The sequence below is a fragment of the Cupressus sempervirens genome, chromosome 2, assembly GCF_028749045.1.
Source record: "Cupressus sempervirens isolate cs-2001-9-10 chromosome 2, ASM2874904v1, whole genome shotgun sequence".
NCBI classification, from domain to species: domain Eukaryota; kingdom Viridiplantae; phylum Streptophyta; class Pinopsida; order Cupressales; family Cupressaceae; genus Cupressus; species Cupressus sempervirens.
In genome coordinates this window covers 145,152,378-145,170,272 of record NC_143119.1, presented here as the reverse complement: position 1 = coordinate 145,170,272, position 17,895 = coordinate 145,152,378, and the positions used below count along the sequence as shown (strand labels likewise).

General features: G+C 35.5%; 1 protein-coding gene across 6 annotated transcripts in view; it reads left to right on the top strand.

The window, feature by feature from the left end:
• Nucleotides 1–17,895, top strand: part of LIG6 (DNA LIGASE 6) — a 332,994-nt gene that overhangs the window by 53,525 nt on the left and 261,574 nt on the right. For 5 of the 6 annotated variants that reach the window (XR_016359818.1, XR_016359817.1, XM_089812969.1 and 2 more), the window contains exons 6-7: nucleotides 6,760–6,862; nucleotides 12,066–12,194. Coding sequence is in view for 4 of the 6 variants with exons in the window: in XM_089812969.1 (XP_089669095.1) it covers nucleotides 6,760–6,862; nucleotides 12,066–12,194 (232 nt within the window). In the remaining 2 variants the exon portion in view is untranslated. The remainder of the gene's footprint in view (nucleotides 1–6,759; nucleotides 6,863–12,065; nucleotides 12,195–17,895) is intronic. The other variant, XM_089812972.1, reaches the window with a different exon arrangement.

Genomic DNA, 17,895 nt, shown 5'->3' with positions numbered 1-17,895 from the left:
ATGACAATGTAGTGATGGAAGCGTGACGGTCCGTTGGTGTATGGTTTGACAGGCAGGCCGCACAGGTAGATAGAGGATTTCGTTGTATACTTAATAGGGATGCCAAACACAGGTGAAGTCCGACTAGTGTTATGAGGATTCTTAACCAGCTACATGATGAGGTTAGATGGGCATACGGTAATGTTGTGGTTGGATGGGCATACAGTAATGTTGTGTAAGACAGCAAGTAGCGTTGAAGGTGGTGTATGGAAGAGTAGAGTGGCTTTACAGTGTGTTTTGCAAATGGCATATCGTGGGTTTGAAGAGGGAGCTATCGTATGGTGGGGTTGGAAGATGAACTTCCATACGATTGGTAAGGGAGTATTGTACAATGGTTTGAGTGGGATCGCAATCACCGTACGATGATGTAGTGATGGAAGTGTGACAGTTTGTGGGGGTATGGTTTGACAGGCAGGCCATACAGGTAGATGGAGGACTTCGCTATATACTTAATAGGGATGCCAAACACAAGTGAAGTGCGAATAGTGTTATGAGGATTCTTAACCAGCTACGGACTAAGTGAACATTAATTGCTAGACATAAAGTGATACACCTCAATATACTTATTATATGCCAAACACAAGAGATATTATCAATTTGTATCCGAAACAGGAATTGTAGTTACAAACAATAATGTCGCTTAGGCATGGCAGGTTAGAACTCCGATCAAAACTGCAGCAAGCCAAATAGGGAAGATCTTTCACACTTGAAATGGTGAATAGAGCTGAACTCTAACTGGAATTTGCAAAAATAACAAATCAAGTCGCATACTTACAACAACCAACCCGACAGACATATATACCCCGTCGGAGGAAAACTCCAGAGGGAGAAAACAACATGCCAATACATGACACGAAAAACACCTACAAAATAATTGAAGTAGAAATGGGCCCCTCGATATACTAAATTGATCGCCACACACAAAAGTTTAATAGCTTATTTTATGACATTGATATTACAAAGTGATATTAGTTGGTTTTACAAAAAGATAACTTGAAATTGTAAATTTCCATAGGAGTGTTTACTGAGATTGTTATATGTCTTCTTCTATGCTTTGCAACCACCTGGTCATTTGAGGATATGAAACAGATACCTTTCCATTTGTAGAACAAAACTTTGAGACTCTTTCCACGACACATATTTCAACAACATCAAATAGGCTTCATCCTTCATCGCTTCACATATATGTTAAATATATTTGGAAAACTTCTCTTTAGAGAGAGAGATCTTCATCATTAAATTTCTATCCACAATATAAACATTAGATTTTGTGGAGAACATACTTTGTGCTTTGGAAGTGATACATCTCCTATGGAAACCAATTTTCAACCTATATCCATCTATGTTTGTTGCAAAATAGGAAAGTAGGGCAACACTTCCACTATGATCTAAATGGCGTCTTGATTCCGAAGGTCAACTGTGGGCCTTTTCTATTAAGAACATGGAAATAATTTTAGGTTTTGTTCTAGACTGCTTCATTTATTTGAAGATTTGGGAAGCTTCCTTGTGCAATTCATTTTGTGCTCACATTACAATTATTTCATTACATCACTTTTGGAATCAAAGCCAACAGAGAGTTCTGAATGACATCAGATAATAAGTCTTCAAGATAGTTGTCGTACACATGAATGTCAGCCATGGATAACTCTCAATCAAAGCTCAATCTGATTAAATTTGTTTGAGAGTACTTAAACAATTTAAAACTCTTGTACAGCTTTCTTTGAGATGACATCTTCTTTGCAGCAGAGGTATTCTGTCAAACAGTCTGTGGGCTGAGTCCATAGTTCACTGAGACATTCAGAACACTATTTTGTACTAATGGTCATGGCATCTACCAGATGGAATCAGGTCCACACTGTTCTCCTAGCATGCAGTAAGGTGGTCGTACATAAGAACAGTATGGCAATGGTCATACAACGTCAGACACTGGTGTGTTCGCTGAACAGTTTTAATGGGTACAATGCATGTATTATTGCAGCTTCCATGTGAACATTTCACCTTACACATATGATGTAGGGGGTTGCAACTGCGTGGCCCCTCATTTTTAGGCTCTTGAGATAAAAACTCATTAAAATTTGATGACAGATTGTACAGATGACAGGGCTCTCGGTAGGTGCGAGTTCTTTGTTTCCAATGGTGATGGTCTTGGTAGCCTGCCAAATTCTTACATAGGTTGCATATTTGACTTCAAGCTATAAAATTGCATTTGCTTTAAGTTAGTAAACCTTTTCAATAAATCCATTTTGTGCTCAACCTACAAATGCAAATGTTGGGTTCAGTACACTTCCATGAGATGTCATCTTTTTATGTTGTTTGACATGTAGTTCATGTGCCCTGTTTGTGCACCCACAATTTGTGCGCATGCCTGTCCATCATGTTTTGATGGATGTCTAAAACGTATTTTGAAAACACCACTTACATTTCATTAGGAGTTTTCTTTGCATCAAATGCAATTTCCGCATATATACAACCTTTGCATGTTGTAAAAGCATGAGAAATTTTGTCAAGCAGAAAACATGCCTTATAACTACCTCCATATTTGGCCTGCATGCCCAATAAAGCAATTACAATTGCAATTTGTGCTAAAATACTTCCATTGTTCACACCTTGAGGCTGTTCAAGCACTGCTTTAAATATTTCTTTTTTAACTTACGCTGGAATGATGGAGGTAAATCACACATCTCCGCATTTGTCAATTTTATTTGCTCAAAAGTCTCAAATGCCTATTCACCGAATTTATTTATGTGGATATTCCCTGCATTAAGCATTTTGTCAAGCAATTTACCCATGATGTCTGTGTAGGTTGCAATCTGTGATTCCACATTTCGTGAAGGTATCTTGTCAAACATTTCACTTGCTTCATATTTTATTCCCTATGCAGGTTGTGTCCAAAACCACAGCTAATATATTTGACTGACTTTTATATCCTTCGCAATGTGTGCACTTTCACATATCCTTCACATAGCATACGATGCAACCGCATTTGACTAAGATACCCTCTCCACATTATGGCATGTGCTGACAGATTGCTGGTAAAGTTTGTAAATTTGTTTTATACCGTGCCAATTGTATTCATTTGTAAAAGATTTTTCAACAATGCTAATTTGCTATAAATCTTGTGATCATGCCTTGTGAGTGGTGATTTCTCTTTCAGGTGCTTTGTCAATTATATTATGTGCTTTTGTGTTTGTTTCCACATTTTCATACATGTGAACCACATCATTTCCACTGATATCTGAGGTCACATCCTTTGGGGCATTCTGTCAAACAGTTCAAGTGCACTACCTGTGATTTCTCATCTTGCGTGCATGTGAACCATCGCATCATGCTTTTATAGATGTTCTTACCTTTCCCCAAAGCTCCCATTTTCATGCGGCAGCAAAATTATAGGAGAGGTGTAATTTTAATTTACTCCTGTTAACTTCATAGGCTTGAGAGTTTTGAACAGCTCCACCAGTTCCCTCTTCTGCAAACAGTAAACGGACATCTCTTTCAGGCAATGTCTACGATTCAGCATTTCACATTCATTTTTACCACAAGCCTTGTTAACAGTTGGATGGTCCTCATATTTGGTTCTAGAACCCCATGGTGGACATGGCTAAAATGTTGAGTTAAAAATTGTTACTATTTATTGCATTTGCTAGAAGTTTCTTTGGCCTTTTCTTGTAAAACTCCAATTTTGGGAATATCTCTTACTTATGGTGTTCGATGAGATAGCATTTTCCTGAGGCATACAGGCAATAGACATGCATTGTCTGTGAGGTTATCTACAACTATGTGTAACGCCTTCCCCAGGGAACCCAAAAGAAATTAACCTAAAGTTTCACTAAGTTTATCAAACATTTTTTGTTTTTTTAAAGATAATAAACAAAAACGTATAATATAGTGGAAGCAATAACAACAAGATTTAAAATAACGGAAGCAATTACTCACAAATGTACAACCATCAAACAAGTTACATCTCTTAAGGTTTCGTGACGTTGAATCACATTTAAGTTTATTAATATTAAATCCAATACACAACATAACCACATCAAAGAATAATCACAAGTACGAATCCATTTAATTAAATTTAGTTTTTTAATTAAAATTTTTCATTATAGCATGATTTTTTTTAATGGAGGTTATTTAAAATTAGTAAATGCTTTGTTAAATATTTATTATTAGATTATTAAATAATATAAATATTATCATTGTTAATAATAATAATTTTATTAATAGATAGAAATTGTGTTTTTGTTAATAATTTAATCTAAGTTATTTTATTAATAATAAATAATTATTATCATTAATAATTTAATATTTATATCATTTAATAATCTAATAATAAATATTTGACAAAACACTTACTAATTTTAAATAACCTCTATTAAAAAAATCAATGCTATAAACAAATTTTTTAATTAAAAAACTAAATTTAATTAAATAATAAATTAAAAAAACAATAAACTAAAAATCGTGGGACCTGCGATCACAGCCTGCGAGCTCATGCGCTCCCCGGGCTGCAACAACAGCCGTTTGTTGACTGTAAGCAGTTGCAGACTGCTGTAGCAGCTGCGGTCTGCTTACAGCAGCCGCATGCTGCTGGGCAGATCACTGCACGACAACTGAGGGGGAAAGAATGGGGAGGTGGGTGGGGGAGTTGGTGGCCCCGCCCACCATTAACATATATAATTTTCTTTTAAAAAATTCCACTAGCAGAAAGCCCCCTCCGAAAAATGTAGTATTATATATATATTTTTAAATAATATAATATTTTTCTCAAAAGAAAATAGTACAAGCAAAACTAAAACGATTACAATTTTTAATATAATTATTACCACAATAATTTATTTACTATGGTAGTATTTATATTATATATATATATATATATATATATATTTATATTTATAAAAATTTCATCATAGATCTAATAGGGCAACCTAATAGAACAATTAGATTTAATAATTTAATTTATGGTATTCTTTCTCAAATCACATAACCCGAATCCACTAAATCAAACAAGGGTTTCCAATTTCAATTTATTTATAGAGGTTTCCCAATGAAGAACAAACAAATTCATACACAAGGGTTTCAATCTTTATTTGGTTGCAAACGATTTAGAAATGAAAAACAATAGTCACAACAAGGCTTTTAGATTCTCAATTCATATACAGAGGTTTCTAAAATGAAGAATGATAAAATGACATACAAGGGTTTCAACCCAATTGAATTTTGAAAATAGATTCGCAAACATAGAGAAGACAGAGAAATCAAATAACGAGCAACTACTGCACAAACCCATAGATCCTACTTGGATTTGATGCTGAAACAATGAACGCACAAATCACACAAGAGTTTTCGTTCTCTTTCGAAAACCCTCTTTTCGGAAATCGGCTCCTCCAAACCTGTGTGGAGAAATGAGCTTTGATTTACTAATAAATAGTTTTTCCCCAATTTAGGGCTTCGATCGTGCAATCATGCGGAAACCTTTTTCGTTAATTACTTTTATTATATTTTAATTTTCATGTGCAACCTTTTTGCAATTTAATTAAAATATTCTTTATTAAATCAATTCCTTTTTCTCTTTTATTAAATCACGAGATGCTTTTTAATTAAATATTTATTAATTTAACTAATAATATTTAGAGTTTATAATTTAAAATAAAACTCCTAAATAAATTATTATTAAATTAAATAGATATACATATGCCAAAATTAGAAATTTAATTAAATCTTTTAAATTTAATTCTTATTTTAATTAATTTCTCAAATAATTAAATATTAAATTTTTTAATAAAATTTTCATTGAATTAAATCAATAAATTATCTTTTAATTTGGTTTAATTACAACTGAAAATCCCACCAGACCCGCAAGACTAAATACCTAAGGCTGGCGTTAACATTTCAGGGCCTGCGTTAAAATTACCTAAGGCTGGCGTTTTCAGTATTCCATTGTCTAGAAAGAGCCACAAACAATTGGGAGGTTGGCGTTGGCAAATATAAGGGTCTGCGATTTTTATTTGGTGCTGATTTTTCATTCCCAGGCTAGGAAGAATTATGTTCAGCTTGGACGTCGCTTGGTGATGCTCTGCAATTAGGTTCTAATCTGAGTTTTGTAAATTGTCCTTTCATGCTAATCAAGCAAATCAATTTATTTTGGAACTGGAAATCCTTTGTGAGTTTTATTTATTTTTATTATTTACATATGCAATTCTATTACATCAAAAAAAAAAAAACAAAAAAAAAATCATATACTCCAAAACTTCAAAAAAATCCAAAAAAATACCAAAATACAAAAAAATCAGTTTGCTCTTCAGCATTCCAGTAAGAAGCTAGCTCAGTTTATTACAGCCAAATTGCTGAAGAGCCAGCAAAGCCTTTTTCATGGAGATTTTATGCTCAAAATATGCATTTTTAGACCATTGACATGCTTCAATTTGAATGACGAATTTTAACCATATGCTATATCGACTAGTCTTATATTTGTTAATGTCAGGTGGATGTTTTAATAATAGTATTGAATTTTCCTTTGCTTTGTTGTGTTGACAATTTTTAGAGTTTGTATTCTTTTAGCTTATCATAGTTTCCTCAATTATTAGTTGCTTTAATATACTGACAGTGCAGATGTTTCTAAGAATCTAGAGACATTGATATTAGATATCATCTCTGTTGTTACATTACATTGTTGTTGTTGAAATACATTATAATTCTACATTTTTCTTCTTCTTGGGAATGCAGCAAAGAAGGAGGAATTGGAAGTAACGCTCGGAAGAAGGGTGTTATTTTGAGTTTACTGTGCTCTTGTAGAGAAAAAGAGACAAAATTTATTGTTCGAACTTTGGTATGGTGCTAGTTGTCAATGAACTTGTGGTTTTTGTGGTTTAATAATAACTATAGAGAATCTATTAATTTTTCTAGAAATTAACTTTTATTTGTAGATGCAATTGTGTAGCTGCTAAGTACACGCTAGCCTGTTGCAAATGATCACAATAGAGATGTATAACTTTGTGGGAGAAGAAAACTATTCAAAAATATGGTCTGCAATCATGTAAAAGGAAGCTATGTCTTGAGATGACTGGTGTTGTGCAAGCAGGATTGCAAAAATGCAACGGCTTGGGTTTGTTCCCACACACCTAAGTACTCCCAAGAAACGTGCATAACTGCAACATAAATTAAATACAAAAAAAAGGCATTCTTAAAGGAGGATTTTAACCAAGATGGGTTGAATTAAAAAAGTCAATGAGAAATGTTTGATAAATAGCAGATGTTTTTTTACTGGTTGTATAGTAAAAATATGAAGTAAATAGACCGAGGTGAAAGAGTGTGCAAAAGGGAACGTGTAAGGCATATAGTTCAGATTTATCCAATTTGACAGAAAATGCTAAGATCCTCATGCAATATTGTGAAAGATCCCTAATACCGGAGGTGTTGGAAATTGTTGTTTGTTTCACAATTTGAGTCTTTGGCTAGCGTTTGGCATCTCTGGAAGACTTTGCTCAAATCTGAATTTTTTGTTTTCTTGCTGGTTTTTCAATTGGTTTTGGATTTTTGAAGATATACGCAAAAATAAAAGATAACTAACAAACAAATCTGAGCTACATATAATAAACAACATTCATTATTGAAAATACTTGACAATTTGGAAATGCCTCAAACCATACTAGGAATAATAATAAGGTTGCTGCCTCAAATACCGATGCCAAAGCTGCAAATAATGGCTGGCCAGCTGAAAATGGGTGTCCCACAAATGCAAAGTTGTCTAGGAAGAAATCAATTGCACCTCTTATCTCACTGTTACCAATATCTTAGAATTCAATCGCCCAAAGACTTGTTGAGGTTTGCGTCCCAACAATCCAAAATTGAGGGTTTAGTCCGAAGCCACAAAATTGCTCTTCCAAAGCAATTCCAAATATCATAAGCTTCATATGTCAAAAAATAATGAACAATTAGGTCTTCATCTCCTTATAACTCCTCCTAAGTGCAAATCGAACCCTAAATGAGAATTACATTACTTTATTAAAATATCATAACTCAAAGTGCCAAAATAGTGAAAATAGTTTATAATAATTCAAGACCTTTCCAACAAGCTATAACACAAGGGCACATCTGACCAGATGAAGCCATATTCCCCTTATTACTCTGAAATGGCTATATAAATAGCCTTATTATAAATTAAGAAATATTTAAATATATTACAAAATTCCCCATTTTGCCTCTGAAAGCCCAAACCAACCAAATAAACGTGAAACTGACCATGTCACCTGTCTGTGATTGATATCGGATGAGATGGGGCAACTGGTAGTCCCTTCCCTATTATCTAGGGATGCTCCTAGAAACTAGGGAACACACCCTGTCATCCTGAAACTGAAACCATGGAATGGTCCCGTGGAACCTCACATCTGGAAACTGCCACATCCTCCTAAAATGTAGGGATACGCCCTAAAATCAAGGAACTGCACTCAACTCACTTCCAACTGCTTAAAAAGTCAAGCCCGGTCACTGAATATCTTTTATGAGTTTCTATCCACAACTGCTAGCCTATGAGACCCCCATGATAGGCTAACTCACATAACTCTGCTAGTCAGACTAAAGAGGGGACATGACATATTGGTCCAACCAATTTTCTTACTAAAGACATAATTTTAGCACAACATGAAATTAAAACTAGCAACTACACTTTAATTAGAAGCCATTGTAGAAGCTTTGCATCTAATTAAATCCAGGTATTAAAATTTAATAAAGCTAGGTGGCTAAATCGTTATTTGATTATTTGGCTTTTATTGATGAGCACATGGTTATATTTGGGAGGGGTGTTGGTGAATCAGCTTAAAATATCCTTTTAACTTTAATTTCGTGATCCATGACTCTCGCAAAATTCCCCCCATGTGGTCATGGCACTCGTGTTCCCTACGTTTGCCAATGCACTGGCTCCTTGGCTTAGACCTATTGGTTCCCACCCTCGCCTTGTTTTGCTAGTGGCTGTGTTTGTGTAATGGTTGGATGTTCTTCCTTGCTCGCAGTCGTGCCTGTGCAGTGTTTTGTTTCTTTTCTTTGCTAGCAGTTTTGTTGAAGTGTCTGCTGGTGCCTTCTCGGTTGCGTTTGTTTCCTTCTTGCACTTCTAGCTTCCTTACTTTCGGAACACTCAGAAATACTTACTGCAGACAGCTCCGAACAAGATTGTTGTGGGTTTTGGACATGCTGTGTGCCATATCTTGTTTCTTTTCTTTGTTTCTTTCTCCCTTCGCTCCAATGGGTTTTTGGTTTTTCTCACTAGTCTGTGTAAAGCTCCTGTGGCTGGCTTCTGGGGTCTGCTTTTTGCAGCCTCTTCCGTTTTACTGGTGTCTTCAAGTGAGTGGGTATAGGATGTATTGGGTCTAATTAGAGTATACAAGGCTCTAGACTAAAAAAATAAGAGCATAGGGAAGAGTCTTAAAAGAAATCATTCTATGCTACATTTTTGAACTTTGGTTGCCATCTGTATTTCAATTAGACATGTTTTGACCTATCTTCTGAGTACTGTGTGACCCAGCAGTCTCTAGACACATTGCAGAGATCGGAGGCATATCCCAGTCCTAAGGAATTCACTTGAGGTCCAGAGATGCATCTCCTGGTTACCCTGTCAGAAATGTAATAGAAGAGGACATTGAAGCATGTCCATTATTATTGGCCATTTCAAAATATGCAATGAAGCTGACACTTTGTGCAGTGGCAAAGCTTCCACATTGTTCAGCGAGGAAGTTGCTGCTTCTGTATGAAGTTGTTCAGGTGGTGTTTTAATTGCTGTGTGGCTACATAATTGACGCTTGACAAAATAGGCAGTTTCACATTAAGTTCTGGAATCCTTCATTTTCATCGTTTTCCCATTTTTAATACCTATGCTTGCTCACCTACCTAGCTATGCAATTATATAAGCAGTTTAAGCACAGAAAACATTTCTTATAATATATACTTTCACTATTTTCTTTCCGTGATGTTAAGTTTACAAAAGAAAAGAATACAAGTCAATTCCCTGTTATTCCTTTTTCATGATATTAGAAACTTTAAACCTTTTGAAAGATATCACATGAAATGTTTGATTTTGTTTTGTCTATTCTGTTGATGATGGTTCATCAGAAGCTTCTTTTGCAGTTGTTTCTAAAACTTTTTTTGGATTTGTACTATTCTATGGATTTGATGGTAGATGTTTTTCATTGCATTACTGGCCCTATTCTTTATTTGTATTTGTTTCTTGTGAATTTTACCATATTAGTGCACTTTTCCTGAATGTTGTGTTTAGTGGGTTGTCACTGGCAGAATTTCCTTATGTGTTCCTCTTGTTCTGGGTTTGTGAAAGGACAGACACTGGATTGGGGTTAACATGATTTGCATATTGTGATATTGCTATCAGGATTTAACTGTGTGATTTTGAGTCAAACTCATTGACCCATGTTTCATGAGTAGTGATTCAACATGAATCCATCTCTCATGAGAATAAATGGAACACGTAGCACTCATTGGATCTAGGTGATGCTCACAGGGGTGAAGCACCAGGATTTCCTGGGAGGTCACCCATCCCAGTACTACTCCAGCCTGAGCATGCTTAACTACGGAGTTTCCTTCATGGTTAAACCCAAAGCTTGCAACCCCATTTGCATACATTAGTTTCATTCTTTGGCTTGGACAGATTTGCATTGTGGGATTTGAATATTTGAGTGGGCGTGATCTTTATAGAACACATTTGTAGTTATTGCCCTTTACTCCTCTGGAAGAGATATAAAATGAGCATTAAAAGTTGGTTTAAATTTCCTATAATTTTATAAAAGATGCTATTGGAATTTTTAAATCAATAAATTTAATTTAGTTGTGTTCAGTATACATATTGAATCGCTTTATGAACATTGTATGCGTGAAAGAGTCTTTTAGGTATCTTGTTTGATTGTAACCATTGTGAATGAGACTGTTGGTTGATGTTTGCTTGTCCAGTTGATATAAATGAAACTTTAGTAATAACATGCAACATTAAATACATATGAAAGCAGATTCCTGTGGTTTTCAATTTCCAGGCATATATCCATGTAGTAATTTTTGCGATGTGACGATAAGAAGCCAGCTGTAATGCCATGTTTACTATTTGGTTTTAGCCTCTAATATCTCTTTGTATAAAGACATTCAGTAGTATGTATGTTTCTGTCGTGATTGCAAGAAATAAATCTGATTTAGGAAACCTAGTTTTTTGATAGATCTAAATATATAACGGTTACCTATTGTAGTTGAATGAGTGGTTTATAAGTTATTCTTTGCTGACATATTTTAATCTTTATCCATGGCACTGTAATAGACTAACAGTAATGTGTAGTTTATATCATTTGCTATGCTGAGCTACCTAGCAGTTGTTGATATTTCTAGCTGCAGGAGAAATCCTAATTACTTGCATGGTTCTCTTTCATATACATGTATTTGGAAAAATGAAAAGAAATGCAATATGTGAAGAGACATGCATTTGAAATATAAAGATACTTGCATTTGGAAAATGGAGACTTTCGGTTATGATATGAAGAGTCTCAATTCAATATATAGATGATTGCTTTGTGTGATAAGTATTGTATTCAGCTAGAAGCATTGTACTTATATGTCTATTCTTTAATAAAAGTGATTTTTTTTGGTGTGGCTGGGCTTTCCCCCTCGAGTTGGAGGGTTTTCCCAGGATAAATTGTTGTGTCTTTATGTGTCTTTTTGTTCTTCATTTTGTTTTTTGCTGATTATCTTAATATCTGGGCAAAACATTAACAGCAGTATTAGAAGGCATTAGTTTTTTTTTCAATTTTAGTTTGTGTTGTAGATAAAGTTATTTGAATTATTAAAACTGTACAAATTGCCAAGGATTGAAGAGTTTGAGATAGCAGTGAACTCATGTGGATAGGTTTCCATTTTGTATGAGATTTTTGGTGAACATTTCTTTTTTTGTATCTATGTCATTTATTTTTTCATTGCATGTAAAGGAACTTCACATATGGGAGACGTAGAATTCTTCGAAGTAGATCTAAAAAATGGACTTATTGAATCAGGTGAGGAATATGCGTATTGGAGCCACGATGAGAACTGTTTTGCCAGCACTAGCACAAGCTATAATCTTGAACTCCTTGTCTATTTGCTCACTTGAAGTATTGTCTGAGGACCTCAAAGCACAGCTTCAAGTAAGCAAGAATTTAGAATACACATCTAAGCAGCATTCTTCTTTTATATTTCACAAAAAAAAAACATTTATAGGCTTCCCAACTATGATTTTCTGAGAAGAAAATTATTTGGTCAAATTTTTAGCTATTTGATATTTGCACCAACATTTCAGGAAGTTTTTGAGATTATCTTGTTTAGGCTTGAAATTTTGAAGTGAATTTATTCTTATAGAATGGTTGAAGGAAAATAATGATATTTATTGATTGAGTGCATTTATTCTCATAACAATGAATTTGAAGGAGGTCATTACTTATCCGTTTCCATGCAGATTAATATTAACTTGAAAATTATCATCCTGCATAGTACTCTCTCTCTCTCTCTCTCTCTACACATACACATATATTAGTCACTTGCATTTGATAAGATGCTTAGCCGAAAAAGTATTGCAAAATGTAAAACATTTAAAAATGAAGTGGAAGCAATGATCATTTTTAAATATCCATGAATAAGACCCAGCAGTGAGGATTTGTTTCGAAGCCTGAGAAGAGACTAAATCATACACAATTTGGTGTTGTCTAGAAATCCTAGAAAATTGAGTTAGAAAAGTTCGTTGTTTTCTTCAGTCAATAAGAATATAAAATGCTTGAATTCATAGAGTGGGAGAGATGCGCAATTGAATGCCAACTTTAAAATGAAGTTGATATAGCTTTGATTAGATTCACAATATTTTGATTTTTATTTTTAATTTGCTGCTGGCAATCCCAGCGGGGATGCCCAGTAATGTCCTGATTGTAGAGAAGTAGAATTCAAAATTTAACAAAATGAAATAATTTTCAAAAAAGAAAAACAAAAAAAAATTCAGCACTTATGGTTCTCAACATCTCTCCTACCTCACCACGTCTTCCAACACAAAATATATATTATTTACCTCTATTTTCCTTAACCCAACATCATTTCATTGCTTCTATATGCATGTTTTTTTTTTGGTTCCTAAATAAAAAAGAGCTCAGCAAATTGAAAGTATAGTAGAGGTGAAGGAAACAAAGATGGTCAAAGGAACAAAAAGGAAGAGGAAAAGGAAGGTATGAAACATATCTGTGCGTTTTAATGACTTTTCTTTGAATCAATAGCTTCTGGTTTAGATTGTGTATGATTTTTTTAACATCAACTTTTCGGATCACACTTTGTGATCGATTATCAGGATGCAAGTGAAAGAGATGCATAAAATAATAACAGTTGCAAACAAGGCTAGTCTCAATAGATATAAGAAGGAAAGAGCATGAGCACGTGCATAGAGAAAGAACTAAGTGAGAAATATGAGTAAAAGTAAATAAATAAAAGAACAAGAATAATAAAAGTGGAAACTAAGAAAACCAACAATGTTAATGATAAAGAATTGATAAAATATAAAACAATAAAAATAAAATTAAAAGCAAAAAAAAAAAAAACAAAATAATAAAAACAAAAGACAAAATTATGAACCAGAAAATATGTGAAAATATATGCATTAAATAAATTATATACAAATAAAAATATGTGCAAATACAAATAAAGATATGTTCAAATACAAACAAAAATATGTAGACCACATGTATGGGGAAGAAAATCTAATTGAAGAAACTACACCAAAAGACAAAACAAAATCACTAAACCACATGAGCATCAAATTCAATAGAAAAAATGAGATATGTTATATATATATATATATATATATATATATATATCTATGTATATGTATATGTATATGTATATGTATATGTATATATATATGTATATGTATATGTATATATATATGTATATGTAGCACATGCATACTGAATACATGCATTTGTAGTGCATATTTAATGATATATGTAATAATTTATACATAAATATAGTTATATATACACATCATACATACATACATACATACATACATACATACATACATATATATATATATATATATATATATATATATATATATACAGTTATATATGTGTGTGTATAAAGTACCAAGAATCTACCTAACAAATCACTCAACCCAAGAGCAAAACAAAATAACCACAACAGATAACATAAAGAAAACACAATTCGATGTGTATGTGAGTTGATATACACACGCGCACACACACATACACACACAAGCATGAATAGGGGAGAGAACCCAACAAGGAAGTAAGAAAATAAGAGCACGAACTTATAACCTAAAAGAGAAAATGAAGACAAACAAGAGAATGCACACCACTAAATGTGTATATGTGAGAGGGTGTGTAAATGAAAGAGCGAGAGTTTGTGGGTGAGAGTGATTGTGAAAAAACACAAACCAAGGAGGGAGAACACGAAGATAACAACAAATGAGAAAGAAAACCAAAGAGGGGATGGGTTGAGAAATCACACCCGCTAAGGGAAGGAAGAGGTAGGGACCACACAAGGGGAGGAGGGGGAGAGAGGGAGAGTGGGAGAGATTGGTGGGGGGTTAGCAAACGAAGGATGGGGGGTTAGCGAAACGAAGGCTGGCGGGCTTCACAAAACGAAAGATGGGGGGGGGGGAGAGAGACCCACCACTGGATGATGACAAGAAGCTACCCTAAGGATGATGATGAGTATCACGAGTAGATAACAATGGTTTCCATGAGTGGCTTATGGACCAACCATCATTGCAGTTGAGATTGATGGGGGTGGTTGGTTATTTCGATGGCTTCCAAGAGCACTTTCTCTTGAAAAAGTTGTCTTATTTGGAGAGGATATGCATATTTTCCAAACAAATATGATGTTTGGTGAAAAATGAATGCTCGGCTAAGTCAAATTTGTGTTCTTTGATCTGAGTGTTGAAAGAGCAACCAATTTCACCAATATGAGGAGTGCCACAAGAATAAACCACTTTTCTAGACTCTTGAGTTAGAAAGAATGTCTATGGAGTTAGGAAGAGGCATTTAGTTTCTTAGCCTAAAGAGGGGTTTAAAGGCAACACGTAGATCTTTCTTAGAAAGTATTTGGAAATCTTTTGAGAAATGCCATCCACAAAAGGAAGAGAGGCATCAAAGTCATGTGGGGGAGGTGTAGGCTTGGGGTTAGAGGTGGAAAGGTGGAAGGATTTGGCTAAATTGAGGGCCCTAGAGATTTGTCGATGTGAATAATCAGTCACCTTGAAGACCTGTCAAAGATGGTAGAGTTCAAGGCTTAATTTGTCTTCATTGCAAATTCTCAAGGCTCTCAAGGTGAAGGTCTTCAGGATGCTAACTTTTTGGCTAGGATGGTGGTGGGAAGTGGAGTGGATGTATAAGTTAGTGTGGTTAGCCTTCTGAAACACCTGACGACCGAGGGAGCCACCAAGTTATTTGATGAGAAGATCAAGGAAAGGCAATTGATTATTTGACTTGAGCTCCTTGGTGAAGGATATGCAAGGAGAAATGTTGCTAGTGTGCTTGTGAAACTCTTCTAATATGTCCAACCCATGAGGCCAACAACCATTGGTATCATCTACATATCACTTCCACCATTTTGGAGCAAGGGGGAAGGACCAGAGGGACAACTATTAAAAGTGTTCCATATAGAGTTCGGCAATAATAGGGGAAAGGGGAAAACCCATGGTCACTCCGTCCACTTTTTCATAGATGACACCTTGGAAGGAGAAGAACGTAGATCTCAAGCAAAACTCCACTAAATTAGCGATAACAACACCAACCTTATGCTTCACAATGTCAATAGAATCATGTTACTGTTCTCAAGATGAGCATCCTTGTCAAATTGAACGAAGTGGGTTGAGTCTTTACGAAGGAGTGTAATTTGGTCAGTTGGGAGGTCAGAGGGTAAGTCTATGAGCCTTTGGTCTCGACAATGGGTCTAAGGGGAATGCTCGTTTTATGAATTTTTGGGACATCATAGATACAAGGGGTGACTTCTTGAGACGACTCCAGTCTTCTCTTGGTGTCATTGTCAAAAAAAACAAGACAACAACAATTGCTTTGACTATTTTCAAGATTGTGGAACAAGGGTTGTGAAACATGATTTTGTAGCTACTAGGATCAGAGAGCAAGTCTACCATTTCGGCTACATAGCCTTGCCTATTCATAATGATAATGGTGTTGCCTTTGTCATCTTTTTTAATTACCATGTCATTATGGTGTAAGAGATTGTCCATCTTAGGGATGTTATATCTTGGCGATTTAGCATGTTTGAGTTCAACAACACAATCTTGCCTATTTTTGTTGGCAACACTATTGGCGAGGGCATGAATGGCATTTTTGGTCCCAATTAGAAAGTCAACCCACATAATTGTACACAGAGCTACAATAAAATTCAGACCTCATTTTAAAAAGTTGAAAGTTGGAGGGTACTCGGTGGCGCTAGACAAGTTTACCACCAATTTGTTGTCCCAGCTGTGCATGATAAGGGGGGAAAGAGTAGCTGCGAAGTCTAAACTCGAGGGCTGGGGTTGCTTAGAGCTGCAGTCTGAAGAGCTGCTCCTGAAAGCAGAGGAAGAATTCCCCAACTTAACCATGGTGAATTCATTCAACTGTGAGGTGACAAATAGAGAGGAAGTGGAAGCATATGGATCAACCAAGGGCGCCAACTGGTGAGTGGTAGGTAAGTGGTCCACTGCCTCTTTCGAGGAATTAATATCCAAGCCATTGGGTTGAAAAGAACAAACATGTGACTTAGGTTGATAGGGAAATGAGCAAATAGAAGAGGGGCTTCAAAAAAAGATAACTTCTGAGAGATGTTAATTGAAGAATTAATGCAAAAAGCACAAACTTGTTGATCAAAGGACGTACTTGCCACTGCTGGCAAGGAGCCGTTCAGAGTTGATGACCGTTGGAGGAACTTTGACTATGTCTGAGAGTCGGGCTAGGCAAAATGTCCAGGAGGGATGTTGATAAGATGTTCCTTGGAGATGGAATCCCCTTGGGAAGATCAAGCAGATGAAAGAGGTTGACGAGGGGTACCTGAGGAGGGGAAACACAAGCGGGAGTCGCCAATCATCAAATCCTCGCCTTTTAGTCTTTGTTGGGCCAGAAATTTTGTTTGCGTCTCCTCATGCACAATTGACTTAGTCTGCGCAGGGAGGCATTTACCTAGAGTTGGGTCAGGATGCAAAAGTTGGGGCTGTGAAGGATCGCACAACCCTTGCTCCAAAATCTTGAAAAGAGTCAAAGCAGTTATTGCTACCTCGTCCTTTGGTGATGACACCAAGAGGAGACTGGTGCCATCCAAAGAAGTCACCCCCCGTATCTATGATGTCCCAAAAATTCACTAAACGAGTATCCCCCTTAGATCCATTGTTGGCATGATAAGCCCGTCAAGTTAGTTATTGTTGGAGGTATGTGCATTTGGTATTCTATTTGTAATAGCAAACTCCAGTTGGAAGCTTAGCCTTGTCGTCTGTTTCAGAGGTGCAAGATCCTCCCTATTTAGATATTTACAGGTTTGGTGGTTGGCAGCTGCCCTATTCTGCTTGTGGTTTGGATCCGTAATAATTGTTCTCAAGGTTCCAAGCTAAATAAATATTTTCAGATCTTTTCCTGAGTACTTATCTATTTAATATTCATATGCAAAACTATTGTTTTGCGAAAGACAAGTGAACACAGGAGAAGGGAAAATTGGAATCATATGGGCACCATATTGTATGTAGGGTGCGAATTAAGTAATCATACGATCCTATTGTATGTTATCACCTTCCTTCCTATGAACAAAACATCCCAGTTCACAACTTCCCCATTTTACAGGTAGGATTTCCAC